This window comes from Triturus cristatus, chromosome 3_2, assembly GCF_964204655.1.
Source record: "Triturus cristatus chromosome 3_2, aTriCri1.1, whole genome shotgun sequence".
Lineage (NCBI taxonomy): Eukaryota > Metazoa > Chordata > Amphibia > Caudata > Salamandridae > Triturus > Triturus cristatus.
The window spans coordinates 1,063,093,741-1,063,109,328 of NC_140584.1; the positions used below are offsets into that span (position 1 = coordinate 1,063,093,741).

At 43.4% G+C, this 15,588-nt stretch overlaps 1 protein-coding gene across 7 annotated transcripts in view; it reads left to right on the forward strand.

Annotated features, from left to right (window-relative positions):
- The window catches only part of GTF2I (general transcription factor IIi), a 1,662,009-nt gene that overhangs the window by 1,092,704 nt on the left and 553,717 nt on the right, over nt 1-15,588 (forward strand). For all 7 annotated transcript variants that reach the window (XM_085649796.1, XM_085649797.1, XM_085649793.1 and 4 more), the window contains one exon: nt 2,705-2,779. In XM_085649796.1, coding sequence (XP_085505922.1) covers nt 2,705-2,779 — 75 coding nt within the window. The remainder of the gene's footprint in view (nt 1-2,704; nt 2,780-15,588) is intronic.

The following is a 15,588-nucleotide window of genomic DNA, read 5'->3' on the forward strand; positions in this document are numbered from 1 at the left end:
CAAAGGTAAGTAACTTTTACATCAGGACCACTTCCATAGGAATTCATTGACTGAGGAAAAAGTGACTGGAACTGCTGTAGCACTGCTAATTCTGAGGAGGTACTGGTTCCTGAAGTCCTTGCTAATCCCCCTGACTGGCGGAGTAGGTCACCCATAAGTAAATCAAATTGAGTGCATTACAACGTAACCAACCTTTTGCTCAAAAAAGTTTCTAAGTGTCCAATTTGTTGAATTTGCCAATGCTTTTTTACAGTTGAGTGAAATGCTGTGTTTACTTCACTTTGTAAATGCTATATCGTTGGAACCCTCTGGTGAATCTTTGACGTTGTGGTGCCTAAGAATACTTGAAAATGCAGTCTATTTTTATAAATTGTGTTGGATTTCTTTGGTGTCTTGTTGATGTCTTCAATTGTTTTGCTGCTGTTTAAATGCTTTACATTTGTTCCTTTCCTTTGTGTAAGCCTTTTTTGCTCAGAGCCACAGCTACCCATGATTGAGCTGAAGTGTTTGACAAATGAAACCCTAGGGTCCTAAAGAGGTTGGTGAGTGTATTACACAGTGAGGTCACACAACCACACCATATAATACACCCCATCTCCTCAGTCTCGCTCCAGGGCTGTAAACTGATGTCAGATTAATTTCAGCACTCTGTGATTCTTCGAGATATTGTATCCTTGAATGACCGTCTTCAATGCCTCCCACAACGTGTCCATCCCTAGCACCGAGCCCTCATTTAATTTGAAATACTCCAGGATTTCTTAACGCAGCATGACTTTCAATGTATCTGAGGGTTTGTGTCAGTGCTGGTGACAACCAGCGCTCCTGGAATGTCCAATTATACCAGCACTGGTGAGTGCTCTTAAATGATGAGGGCAAGGTGGCTTATTTTTTGCAGCCCATGTACTAATATCAGCTAATATCAACCAGATGTCCAATCTGGAACACATAGCATGTACTGTGGCTATATGTATCTGCCTGCTGCATGGGGTGTCGTGTGTGCCAAATGATAAAGAGCGTGTAGTCTCTTGCAGTCTAGCTGAGGGTAGTGAACGCAGCCAGTTCAGGCCTCCTTCCAGTATGAAATCTGTCTGTGTCCATAACAGTTGAAGTCCCTGCCCCAAAGTAGAGACCTGGTGGAGGTGCCTAGTCTGGCCTCCCATTGGGTTTGCAAGAAGTGGGGATCATCCATGTACAAACCGTAGACATTAACTAATGTAAGGTGATATCCCACTAAAATGCCCTGCACTGTGAAATACCAGCCTGGAGTGTCTGATTCGGTGTGTGTGTGTATATTTTAAAATTTCATGCTGTTCTTTAAGATGTCCACACCCCTGTCATATGATGAGAAAAAGGATAAATAAGCGTTTGAGTCCCATTTAACCTGTAGCTGTTGCTCAGAGCGGATTGCAAAATTAGAGTAACATTCTAACTGCTCCTCTTCGCTAAAGGAGGCAGGAAAATAGTACAGGAATAATCTAAAATAGCGAAAAATAATCTTAAAATGGAGACAACCACTTGGGCATTGTGTGCTTGTGCTCTGCGTCTTAGATTCCACCTACTGTACTGTGCCCAGAAAGAAAATCTATGTGGGCATTGGAATAATACAAAGTGTGTGAACCAAGAAGAGTTCCACACTGCAATATGATTGACTGATAATTAACCAGTTTCGTATTACCTGAATGCCAATTTTATTTACAAGAAGTTCCCTGTGAAGTTTCCGCCTTTCTGCAAGTTGTCTGGTGAAGCACTGAATGAGCTGGATAACTGAGACTAATTGTGCGAAATAAAGTGTGAGCTGGTCCCTCAATTTATCGACAAGGGAATCCCAGATGTCTCTTGCAATGGAGAGCAGGGGTGATATGAAGCTCATAAAGTGGTCTCAGTTGTACCCAGTATTTGACTCTCCGCCATTTAGTTTATCGCTTTTTGCTTTATTTCTTTATATATTACGTTGTTTTCGGGGGTGGGGCCTATCTGAAATAGTGTGCATAGGTCTAGTTAATGATGTGTGAGGCAGTGAAAAAGTCTCCCTTACCTTGTTTCCTGACTTGAGACCCTCAAAGGTGAGTAGTCACGCTTTACAAACTCTTGTTTGATTGATTGATACTGTGACTGGCCTACCACCCTTTTGCCTTGTGGCTCTCTCCACTACCCCAGTCATCTTTAGGTTTTCCTAGTTATCGCATCTTTTCGCCACCACCCTGCTTTAACAGTCTCTTTTCTGTTCCCATTACTTCACCTCTAAAATTCTGGGACAAATCTTATAACTAAGCAGGTATCAATGGACGCTTCCCACCTGGAGCGATGAAGGATCTGATCTGATGTCCTGGTCACATAAGCCACCCTAATAATATCCATAACCTAAGTTAACCATACAAGAGTTGCTGTTTTAGGTCACATTACACTCTAGATTTCTGTGGAGTTCTAATGCTGTACATGTTTTGTTGCATAAACTTCATTGTGCAGACCCTGTATTACTGTTCTGTGATTAGGAAGATATATATATATATATATATATAAACACAATTGTTGCAAACAAATAACACAATTCTCTGTGAGCTTTGTAATATAACTTTTGTGTATCAAATCTTATTTGTCTCATGAAACCTTTTGACTCTTTATAGTATTTTGTTACTTTAACATTTAAACATTCTGTCAAATTACTTTAATGTTATTGTAAAGTGACAAACTGTTTTGTTTATAGAATTGCAGATTTCAGAAATTCCAAAAAGCAGTATACGAAAAGCAAAAGTTCCAGAGATTGAAGTTACAGTTGAAGGTAAGAATATTTCTTTTATAGCTTGTTCCCATTTATAGATGCATCTTTAAACTGTCTTCAGTTTCCCTTGGCTATTTGTAAGAAGGTTCTGTCTAATACCGGGATAGATTTTACCTGTTATTTTTCAGCTACCTGATCTGAGTATAACTTTGGTTTCTAATGCTCTATATATATATTATGAAATAACTGGACTTCAGCAAATGACTGCAAATTTGGCTTTTTGTTTTTTGAAAGAAGTAGTTTTTTGGAGTTAGGCTGCTGTTTGTGTGGCAGAAGGCCTCACTTTTACCTTCCTTTTTTTTTTTTTTTTACATGATTTAACCTTTCTCTTTAGCTTTTGGTTTTCTTATCAATAGTTTGACTACCCCCATCCTCGAACATTCTAATAACCTATTTTTGAAAGGTTTAGATTGCCTGCTAAAGAGGTTAACAACACACAACCATCTTTCACGATCAGTCCCTAATAATTACCAGAGAACAGTGCTTCATTCAAAGACCAGCATGTTAAAAATAGGCTGTTGGGGGCGTGGTCTGGCCACGCAGGAAGATGGCCGCCTGACGAGTGAGCTCCGCCGCGGGATGGGCTCCTAACGGAAATTTCTCACCTCCCATCGGCTTTGGAGTCCTCTTTTCATGCCCTGCGGCAGCCGGAAGGTGGTGGGCAAGATTTGGGCGGGTTTCGGCGACATGACGGCGAAGTCTCCCTGTTGCTGACCGTCTCGACGGGGATGTGTGGCACTGCATATCCGGCGCACTCTGCCTGACGTACTCCCTCAGGCCGCCTCATCTTCCTCCTGAAGCCGCGCCTCTGTTGCTGACGACGAGCGCCTGCCTCCTCATGAGGCCGCGCCTTTGTTGCTGCTGAAGAGCGCCTGCTTCCTCATAAGGCCGCGCCTTCGTTGCTGCTGTTGAGTACCTGCCTCTTCATGAAGCCGCGCCTCCTTCAATTTGCCTGCTGCAATATCTCCTCCAGGAGTATCACCTGACAGGAATCATGGTTCTCGACGCGCTGTTGGTCTGTTACTGGTAGGGTTAATTCCTCCTACAATTTTGTTGTGGCGCCTTTGTCACCCACTTCACTCAGTCGTTGTGCGTCCCATCCTCTGCAAGGTTAGCGACCCTCTGGCAAGTGAAATTCATGATTCTTCACGCTAAACTGAACTTCCAAGCTGAACCTTTCGCTCTTCCATGAGTTGTTTCTCCTCACCTTCGTTACAGCTGCAGTTTCGCGCCCTTTGACTATGGTAACAGTTGGTGCTTCATGGAAATGGCTTTCTTTAGCGCAGTCTGTGTGACTCACATAAGAGTGTGCCTTCTTCCAATGTCATCATAGCGCCCCCGTCAACCTTTTTAGTAAGGCTGTGTATTCTCTGCTCCGACATGGGCCATGACTACTCTGCATTCTGAAGTCTTGCTTATTTAAATTTCGCTGCAATTGCAATCGTGTTTACCATCGCCATAAGCGCGCATATGATGTTTTCATTTTATCACAGTTCTATTTACGCGCCTTTGAGCATAGCGGCAGCTGATACTTTGTCCATAAATGTAATTATACTGTGCTCATGGTTTTTGGGGGTTACTAAGCAGTGATTTCTCCTCTATACAATATACTTTTGCATTTCAGTGTTTGGAAGTGAGACATAAGCTCTTTTTGGGGAGATTAGTATATTATTATCATACATATACAGTTATTAATTGTATTGCTTTTGAATGTCCCGGTACTCTACTGTATTTTTGTGATTACATATAAGCATCTCTTAACGGCAAGACGTCCTCACGTATTTTCAAAGTTTCTATCAAGCATACTCCCCAAATGTCTGCTCCTAAGCAAGGAAATAAGACTTCTAAACCACTTCTTTTTGCAGAAGCTCTTAAACAGTCCACCAATATGCCAACAAAAGGCAATGCCTCTTCCCCTTCCGCTTCACCTCAAGCTTCGCCCTCTTATGGTGGGCAGGCGTCGGCGGCAACTTTGCAACGTATTCTGCATGAAATATCTGAGGTTAGTCGCCGACTAGATGACATGGACTTTACAATCACATCATTAGCTGAGGAGACTAAATCAATTAGAACAGAAATCACCAGCTTTCATGCGAAGATTGAATCCCTTGACTCTAGAGTTCTGGCAGTGGAGAATCGATTGGACTCCCTTCCAAATAAAGACCGGGACCTTTTATTCTTCCATAGCAAACTCATTGATTTGGAAGACCGAAGTAGGAGGGACAACATCAGTTTTTTTGGCTTTCCAGAACGCATTGAAGGGCAGAGTTCCAGTGCATTTCTGTGTCGTATACTTCCAAAGCTGACTGGCATTTCTTTCACTCCACCTCTGGAGATACAGCGGGCTCATAGAATTGGCCCTCCACGTGGTGATCCTGCTGCGCGCCCACGGCCGATCATTGCCTGTTTTCTTCGCCATGAACAAACAAGACAATTACTGTCTGCTGCTCGGTTTCAAGGCTCCTTCTCCTTTGAAGGCCATCGTATTCATATGGCAGCTGATTTCTCTAAGGAAACAAATGAGCGGCGGAAAGCCTTTCTCTCCATGCGACCTCAACTACGTCAATTAGGCATCAAGTATGGCCTATTTGAACCTGCACGTTTTCGCATTACCAAGGATGGAGACTCTAAGGACTTTTTTGACCCAGAGCATCTTCAGCAATTTTTGGACTGTCTTCACCCTCAAGATATGGAGGTTCTCACTCCATCTTCACAGCAAGATCAGTCCCAATCACCCTCTAAGTCTTCTACTCCATTGCCAGATCGCAGCAGGCGCCCTCCCAGTAGCCCTCGACCTCGTGGTAGGGATTTTGAACGACTTCATCGTTCACAAGAAGATAGGAAATCTGCACTACAATCGGTTTCGTCTGCTACATTCCCGCAAGATTTGCAAAGAGACAAGTCCCGGTCTCCTCTTAAAACTCCTTCAGATGCGGACTGAATAATTCTCTCGCCCCTGAAAATTATTATCTTCAGGCCTATTGGAAGTTAATTGTAGACTCCATTTCCTTGTGAGTCTTGTTTCTATTGTTAATTAACTACCGCATTTTGGCATGTTTTGCTGTTCTTATAATGTCTGTTTGCCTTTTTTCATCTTTTTCTCACTAGCTCTATGCCTTATTTTCTCTTTCTTTCACTCTGCTTTCTACAATTTCTCTGCATTATAATGTTACTCTTTCTTCTTCATGTATTCATTGCTCTCCATGTTACAATTTACTGCATATTATTACTGGTTCTGCATTTACTTGGGTGCCTTGGCACCTAATTGTTTGATTATAGTTTTCCTACTCTATTTGCCCGCTTGCATGTCGGTTTATGCTTATTTATATGCGCATTGTATGCTTTATGCTTTTAGGTTACTTTATGATATCTAATTATTACTAGATCTCTCTTTTTAAGTAATGCTCCACAGCTTCTTTCTATTTTGCTCTTTCTTACTCTTCTATTTCCCTCCATCGTACTTATGTTCTTTTTCACAATGTTCTTCTGGGCTTTCCTTCTATATTAGTATTACCTTTCCTAACCCTTTCTCTTTTTCTGTGGGGTTTTTTCCCGCGGCGGCGCTCTAGTGCGCCCAGACCCGCGGGTAACAGTTTACGGTTTCTTGATCTCTACTTGCTACTATTTAATATTTTATAGTTTTGTTTACTATTGTATCACTTATCTAAATCTCATCTTCTTTTCTTCATTACTCTTTTTATTGTTTCCTTCATGTTTCTCACTTAAATCAGAGTATCGTTTCCATTTTTATTTATTTTATTTCCGTCTCCCCTTCTTTTTGTCATTCCTTTTCCTTTTTTCCTTTGTTTGGTTCAACACGTTGTTTTGTGCTTTATTCTCCTGTTATTGATATTTGCATTATTCTAATATGGCAAAAACACATTCTCTAAATGCAATTACTTGGAATGTACATGGTCTCACCCATTACATAAAACGGAAGAAAGTACTCTCTTACCTTCAGACTAAGCATGTAGATGTGGCCTTGCTTCAAGAGACCCATTTGGATGCTCTAGAATCAGAAAAACTTTGTAGAGATTGGGTGGGCAAGGTTATACATAGTAGCATCCAACAAGATGAATCCACTGACGCAGGTCCCTCCCGCAAATGTGGAGTTGCAATCCTCCTTCGCAAATCCCTTCCGGTCACTGTCTCTAAAACATGGTCAGATGTAAATGGCCGCTATGTATTTGCTAAACTTAAAATTGGAGATTCTCACATTTGTGTAGGGTCTGTTTATGCCCCTACGGGTACCAAAAAAACATTCTTTCTTCAATTGTCCCGCCTGCTGCTCGAAATTAATGCATCGCAATATTTGTTTGGCGGAGACTGGAATGTGACGCAAGACTCCATTCTAGATAAAACTGGCCCATTAGATAGGGGCAATGCGTCAGATAGAGCTTTGTTATGTGACATCATATCAGATATTGGGTTGGTTGATCATTGGCGTTTCAGCCATCCAACGGATAAGGAATATACTTTCTTTTCATCGGCCCATGGTACATTTTCTCGCCTTGATTATTTCCTCATCTCACATAACGCAGTTCAGTTGGTCACAGATTCCTGCATTCTGGAAGCGGCCTTGTCTGACCACTCTCCGGTTTTCCTTTCCCTTGAACTGGGACTTTCTAGGCCTGGACGTAAGCCCTGGCGTATGAATATTCAACGCCACAGGACTCCTACTGGTAAATCCCAACTGCAATCACACCTTCAAAATTATCTTTCCACTAATCAGGGGTCTGTGGCCTCCAGCAGGACTCTTTGGGCTGCAGCTAAGGCTACTTTAAGGGGACAATTAATGCGTGATGCAGCAATTGTTAATAAGCAAAATGCAAGGAGACAAGTAGAGCTCGAACATAACATACAAACCTACCCTCACTTGTATATCACCTCTCCGTCCTTACAAAATCGTAAATCACTCGAACGAGCCCGAATGGCTTTAAACAGTCTTTTTACGTCTAAAGCAGAATACGCTTTACAGAAAATGAAAGGTCGACACTACGAGCAAGGGGAAAAGGCGGGAAGGTTACTAGCTGTGCAGTTGCGTCAGAGGGAGGCGGCTATGGCCATTCCGGCCATCAGATCTGCGCAAGGAGACTTGTGCACAAAGCCTCAAGACATTGTTAATGAGTTCGCCTCCTTTTACAAATCCCTTTATACTTCTGATAATCGTATGGATTCGGATAAGATGTCAGCATTTCTTGCAAAGGTGCATCTCCCTTCTCTCTCAGCGGATGGCAGAGCCATTCTCGAGGGTGAAATAACCACGGATGAGGTATCTCGTGCGGTCACTGCCCTGCCCTACCACAAGGCCCCTGGTGAGGATGGATTTCCTGCTGAATTTTATCGATGGGCAGGTCACAATATTATTGACACTTTACATGCCGCATTCCCTGGAGGCGGATAGTGTATCTTCATTAGGCCCCCTTTCTAACAAAGCTATTATTGTTGTGCTTCCGAAGCCAGGTAAAGATCCCCAGCTTTGCAGCAGTTATCGTCCCATTTCTCTGTTGAACTCTGATATTAAAATCTTGGCTAGTATTCTTGCATCTCGTTTGCGTAAAGTCTTGCCTTCTTTGATACACCATTCTCAAGTAGGCTTTGTACCGGAATCATCTGCGCTCTCTGGCCCATGCACTGTGGTCAGCTCAACATCTTACAGACGACGCGTTAGCCCTTTCACTTGACGCAGAAAAAGCGTTCGATCGCATCGAATGGGATTATCTCTTCACGGTCATGGATAGATTTGGTTTAGGTACGAAATTTATTGATAAGGTAAGCTTACCGTACAATCACCCCTCTGCCCAGGTGAACTGTGGTGGGTTTCTGTCTGACACCTTTACGATTAAGAGAGGGACACGCCAAGGTTGCCCATTATCCCCCCTTCTGTTTCTTCTGGCTATGGAGCCTTTGGCTGCTACCATTCGTCAATCTGATGAGGTCTCAGGTGTCCCCCTCCCAATTGGACATTCCAAAATATACTTATATGCTGATGACATTTTACTCACCCTTACTCGTCTTCCTCGGTCGCTCCCTTCTCTTCTTCAAATTATTAATGATTTCTCTTCTTTCTCAGGTTACAAGATTAATTGGGACAAGAGTGAGGCTTTACCCATTTCTAACGGAACCACAAAAGCAACTATTTATGGATTTCCTTTTCACTGGCAGCCTTCACGCCTCAAATACTTGGGTGTCCTAGTTAATAAAGGGTTACAAGACATGGTTGCAGATAATTTATCTCCTCTTATCTCCCAAATGCAACGGGATTTTGATAAATGGAAGGCTTTGGGTCTTTCTCTTTGGGGTAGAACCCAGGCTATTAAAATGGTTACTCTTCCGAGATTTATCTACATTTTAGGTATGCTTCCCCTACAGATTCCCTTATCCTTACTTCGATCAGTAGATGCCCAGATTAAAACTTTCATTTGGGGTGCCGCTAAGCCTCGCCTTGCTATAACAAAGTTAAAGGCTCATCAGTTATTTGGCGGAATTGGCCTTCCATCCATTGAACACTATTCTTTGGCGTTACATATTTCCCAACTCTCATATTTTTTACCTGGTATCAAAGACTTACCACAATGGGTTCAAATAGAACGACATCTTCTATCCTCAGAATCGAATCTTACTCCTTTGTATGGTAGTGGTACTAGTCGCCTTGACCCGAAAAACCCGATGTTATCTGCCATGCATAAATCCTGGCAGAAAAGTCATAGATTGCTAGGTTCAAATCCAAGAATCCATACCAAGGCTCCCCTATGGAATAATTCGGGTATCCGTATCAATGGTCGTATGTTATCCTGGCCTGAATGGCGAGCTGCAGGTATCCTTTGTCCGGATCAACTTCTTCATGATGGTAATTTTAAACCATTTTCTCAGCTTAGTGTAGAATTTGATCTTCCCCTACATCATTCTTCTAAATACCTTCAGCTTCAGCAATGTTTGAAGACCCATCTGGGGTCATCACCGTGGCTACTGCAAGATTCCCCTATATTATCCTATTTGCACACTTGGGGGAAATTTAAAGGTGTTACTTCTGGTCTATACAAAAAATTTTCGTCTCATCTTTTTTCTAAATCTCTTTCACATGATCTTCAGCGTAAATGGCAATCTCGTCTCTCAATTTCCTTTTCAGATACCGAATGGGACTTACTCCTAGAGAATTTACATAAGGGAGCCCGAGAATCAAGGCTCAAATTTTGTCTTTTTAAAATACTGCATGATTGGCATTGGTCTCCAGTCAAATTACACAAAGCTGGTCTTCTCTCTCATACTAACAGCTGGAGATGTTCCAACCCAGGTTGTGATATTACTCATATCATTTGTGAATGTCCTAGTATCCAATCCTATTGGACTTATATTGGTGCTACTTTGAACTCCACTATGCCCCTACAATTACCACTCACACCAACTAACATTCTCTTGCATGATTTACGTCACTCCCCAAAGCTCTCGAAACCACAACTCTGCCTTTTTCATACCTCACTTGCTACTGCCAAAATATGTATACTGCGTCATTGAAAATCATCTTTACCTCCCTCTCAGGAAAATTGGTTGGTGGCGATGATGCAAACAGCCTCACATGAACGCACAATTTATAACCTTCAGGACCAAGCTGATATTTTTCTTCAAACTTGGTCTCCATTTCTTAAATCAAATGCTGCTGAACTCCCTGCTTCCACTTTTACCCAAGCACATTAATCAGCTTTTACCCTCTTTTGTTCTTTGTTTATCTCTTTTCTTTGCCTTTTTCATCCTTTGCTTCATCCTTTGATGCGTTCTTCTGTCTCTATCTAATTACTTTCTCTTCGTTCTATTCATTTATATTTTCTGCACTTTTTATTTTTTAGGTCTTCCCCCTTTTCTTTTTATTATAGGTTACTTTTTATTATGTATCATTCTGTGTTTTGATCTAATTGTTGCTCCAACTATTATTTATTTATTTAAATGCATATTTATATCATTTATTCATCAGTACCTTTTTGCACTGTTTATTTCAATATGGATTTATCTTCTCCTTATTTATTGATGTTCATGCTCTGATGTATTCGTCTTATAAAACTCAATAAAAAATTTCAACACAAAAAAAAAGACAACTAGGAGGAAAAAAGGCGTTTGAGTTGCTTGATAGGCATAGTGGCAATGCATGTATAGAACAGTTGTCTTTACAGTGAGGAAATTAAACATTTCTGCAAAAGAAAAAAAAAAAAATAGGCTGTTTTTTCTATGTGTGGAATGTGATTTTATTTACAGTATTCCTGAAGCAATATACATTGTCTAATACCATTCATTTGCCAGCCTGATGAGCACATCTGATTAATCTTTCCAAAGTTCACCAGCCACCTCCAGTTGAGCGTCTCTGAATGTCTGTCATGTGGAAGCTATTCCAACATCTTAACCAAATCAGTGCCCAGAATCTTCTGTTCCCAGCAGCTTAGACTACTTACTCTCCTTTGACTACTCATTCCTTCTCCCCCGGAGAACAAAACATTCTTCATTATTGCTATAGTTCATACCCTCAAAAGGACTCTGATATCAGGTACTAAATACATAAATTTGATCTCGCCTGTCCTTCGAAATAGCAATTGTAACCAAACTCACTTACAGTTGATCTGAGAGCTACATCTTATATCCCCTTAACTCCATCGCAAATAATACCTTCTCTCATACCACTTAATTTGAAAACGAATGTTCTCCATCAATAAGTCTTCACCGATTTTCATATACACCGACTAGACTTGCCATTGTACAGAATCTTGGAGTTTTTTAAACTTTTTTTTTCTTAGGCTTATTTATATGGTATATTGACTGAATTGCCTTGTCATTAAAAATAATCCAATTTGATTACAAAACACTTTTGAAAAACTTATGCACACTGGGTTAGTGAGGTAAAGTCTCTGTGCCCAAGAATTATATACGGTTTTCTAGCCTGTTAAGATAGCCATGCAGGCTCTCTGCTTTTCTGCCAAAGATAGCCTCAGTATTTATCTTTACTCAAACTATCGGTTTACACGGTTTCTTCCAAAATCCTGCCTCACCATCACAAAGATCTCTACATGCACTGGTTTTAAGAATTTCCAAAGGACAAAATTAAAGACAACAGAAAATAGTGTTCATAGCATGTGTGGGTATAGATGCGCAAGCTCTGCATACTACTGCCATATAGTCTTAGTCTTGAGTCATGAGGTGTATGTGACTTATTCCTCAGTTTGCTAATGCACATGGGCACCTACTTCATTGTAAGATTATTTTTCTGCGCCATTGGCTTCGGACACATGCCAACTGGGCTCCCGGACTCAACATTCTATCATCCTCAATTGTCATTTTCTCGGTTTTCTTCGACGTCTCCAAACCAACAGGAGAAGACAGTTACCCTTGATAGTCTGGGTGCCGGCGTCCCTTTGAACTCTGCTTGCCTTAATTCCATCAACTCCGGCGAATGAGAAGCATTAAGGGTAATGGAACGTACGCCCTTTAAAAGTGAACTTGTGTGACGTAAAATACCCCTTGACTGATCTGCACAGGATGTGTAATTTGTGTCTTTATCCATGTCACAAAGACAGTGTACATTCAGTTTAGCTTTTAGCTTTTTGCTGAAAGAAAGCAGCAAAATGGATTGACACTAGGTGCCCATCACCAAGCAGCAACAATCCCCAGACGTCATGCCTGACATCTTCGGTGACATTGGCCCACTGGCCAATGAAGAAGAGGGGAGCGACGTTGAATCACAAGGCCTGCCTGCACACCTGCCCAGCCCAGAGGTAATCTACTCTGGCGCATTTGGGCAAGAAGAATAGGAGGAGGAAGATGCTTTCTCCACCTCTACCACCCCTCGAATCAAGTCAAGGTCCATAAGTACAGCTGAACAAAAGATCGCAAGCCTCATAAGAGACAACACACCGAGGCGGCGCACCTCCCCTTAAGAAGGCCCAGGACACAAGACTGTGCCACTCGAGGGCCTCCTTAGCCATCGACCTCTGGTTGACACCATGGTAAGTTATCTGAGCCTAGACAGGACTCAGACCAGAGCCTCGACTCCTGCTGGCATTCCAACTTAAAAAAAAAAAAAACACTCCTCTAAGCCAAAGAGTCCGTCAGCACCAATGCAACCTTGATGTGATGTGAAAAGCATTTGTAAAGCGTGGCGTACACTATACAGTTTCTTGGCGCTGAGGAAGGGGACGGAAGCAACTGCCTGAGGAGTGAGAGGGAGGCAAAGGTAAGGGCAGGAGTAAGGGTGAAGAGGGAAGGGGAAAACTGGGAAGAAAGGAAATTTAGTTTAGTTGTACGCCGAGCGGAAAAGATGAGTCTTGAGGAGGGATCTGAAGAGGGTGTAGGGAGAAGCCAATCTTGTGTCCAGGGGGAGGGAGTTCCAGAGAGAAGGAGCTAGACCGCCCCATTTCTTACGCTTGACTTTGGGGACTTTGAGAAGAGCCAAATGAGCCGAGCGCAGATTGCGGGAGGGGACATACGGGTGAATGAGAGAGGAAATGAACGAGGGGCCAAGGCTGACAAGAGATTTAAAGATGAGGCAGCCTAACTTGAATTTGCAGAGTTCAGAAACGGGGAGCCAGTGCACGGATTTTAGCAGGGGGCGAGTGTGGTGGTGCCTCGGTTGATGGAAGATGAGGCGAGCCGCCTGGTTCTGAACAAGCTGCAAGCGTTTGAGCTGGTGGTCAGGGATGCCAACATACAAGGAATTGGCGTAGTCAATTCTGGAGATGACTAACGCCAGAAGGGCCAAGGTAAGAGCTTCGGAGGTGAGAAAACGCGCAATTTTCCGAATTTTACGGAGTTGAAAAAAGCAAGAAGAAACAGTGGCATTTATCTGGGGCTTCATCGAGAGGTCTTTGGTGATAACCCCCAGACTTTTTGCCGAATCAGTAGGGCGGGGAGGACGGCCCAGGCTGGAGGGCCAGAAATTAGAGTTCCAGGGGTTGGAAGGGCCTCCTACAAGAACCAATTCGGTCTTGTCGGGGTTGAGTTTCAGGTGGTTTGCCCCCATCCAATTACTGATGTGGCCAAGAATGGCTTGAAAGTCGGAGACTGACTGGTCCGAGGAGTCGATGTTAAAGACTAACTGGATGTCATCCGCATAATTAAATGCGGAGACATTTTTATCTCGAAGAGAACTGATCAGAGGAGTGAGATAAAGGTTAAAAAGGAGTGGGGACAGAGAGGATCCCTAAGGCACGCCGCAGGTCAGCCCAACCCTGTCCGCAGAGAACTGGGATAGCCGGACCGCTTGTTGCCGGTTGGTAAGAAACGAGCGGATCCAATCAAGGGCGGTACCCCCTATCCCAGCCTGCCTGGCACGGTCGACCAAGATGGTGTTGTCGACCGTGTCAAAGGCGGCCGACAGACCCAGAAGCACCAGGGCTTGGCTGGTGTTAGAGTCAGCTCCCCTACGCAGTTCTTCCATGACAGAAAGTATGACCATCTCAGTAGAGTGGGCGGGCCTGAAGCCGGCCTGTTGGGAGTCGAGAAAGTGAGACTGCTCAACAAACGAGCTCAGGATGTTTGTAACATGAGTCTCAAGCACCTTACCAAGGTAAGGGAGGAGGGAGATAGGACGGAAGTTGCTCATGATCGTGGGATCAGCTGTCGTTTTTTTTAGGATGGGTACTACCTCAGCTATCTTAAAGATACTAGGGACTAGGCCGGAGGTGAGGGAGTTATTCAGCAGTGCCAAGGGGGGAGTGGGACAAGCAGTAAAGACCTTGCATAAGAGCTTGGGGGGGCAGCAATCAGTGGGAGATCCTGATGTGACTTTGCTGAGGAGGGCGGGGAAATCCGCCTCCGTAATGAGGGGAATCTGAGTGAGAGACTGGAGGTAAAGGGGTCAGCGTGGGGGTTGTCTGGGAACACAAAGGAGTCCGATAGGGGCGACACCGAAATACTGTTTTTGATTTTTGCGATCTTCTCGATAAAGAAGTGATTGAGGGAGTTGCAGAGCTTCTGGGAAGGGAGGGGTTTGATAGAAACTCTGTCGGGGTGGGATAACTCCTCCACAATCGAGAAGATGCTTTTAGATTTGTTAGCTGACTCCACAATTTTGTTGGAGAAGTGCATGGCTTTGGCTAACACAATAGAGGATTTTTACCCTTTGAGTAGGGATACAAACTCTACCCAGGCTTCGGGGGCGTAGTTTTTACGCCACCGGCGCTCGGCTTGTCTGAGACCAAATTTTAAAACTTTAAGGTCCTCAGAGAACCATTTCTGAGCATCATGAAGGCGTCTAATTTTAATCCGTTTGAAAGGGGCAACCGCATCGCTGGCGGACTCAAGCCAATGGCTTAAGTTAGAGGCATGTGTATCTAATGAGTAGGATTCCAGGGGAATGGTGCTTCTGAGAAGGTTGATAAATTGGCTGATGTCGGCCTTATTCCAGTTTCGGGCGAGGAGATTAGTTTCGAGGGGCCTGCTAGGACAGGTGGAAGTTTTAAGGGAGAAGGAAATGAGGAAATGATCGGACCAAGCACACGGCAGTATAAGGGGGGCCGAGATCACTAAATTAGAGGTCCAGACCTGATCCAATGAATGGCCTTTGGTATGCGTGCCGGAGTTTATATGTTGGCAGCAGTTCAAGCTGCGCAGCAGGTCGGAGAAGGCCAACGAACAGGCACTTTCCTTCTCATCCTGGGGCCAGTAGTTAAAGTCTCCGAGAACTAGGATTTTAGAGTTATTGATGACTACCTGGGATAAAAGATCTCCGAACATAGATGGAAAGTCAGTCATGGACTGAGGGGGGCGGTAGACTAAGACACAAGTAAGGGGTGATGCTGGGGCATCCAGTCTGAGTGCAAGGCAATCAA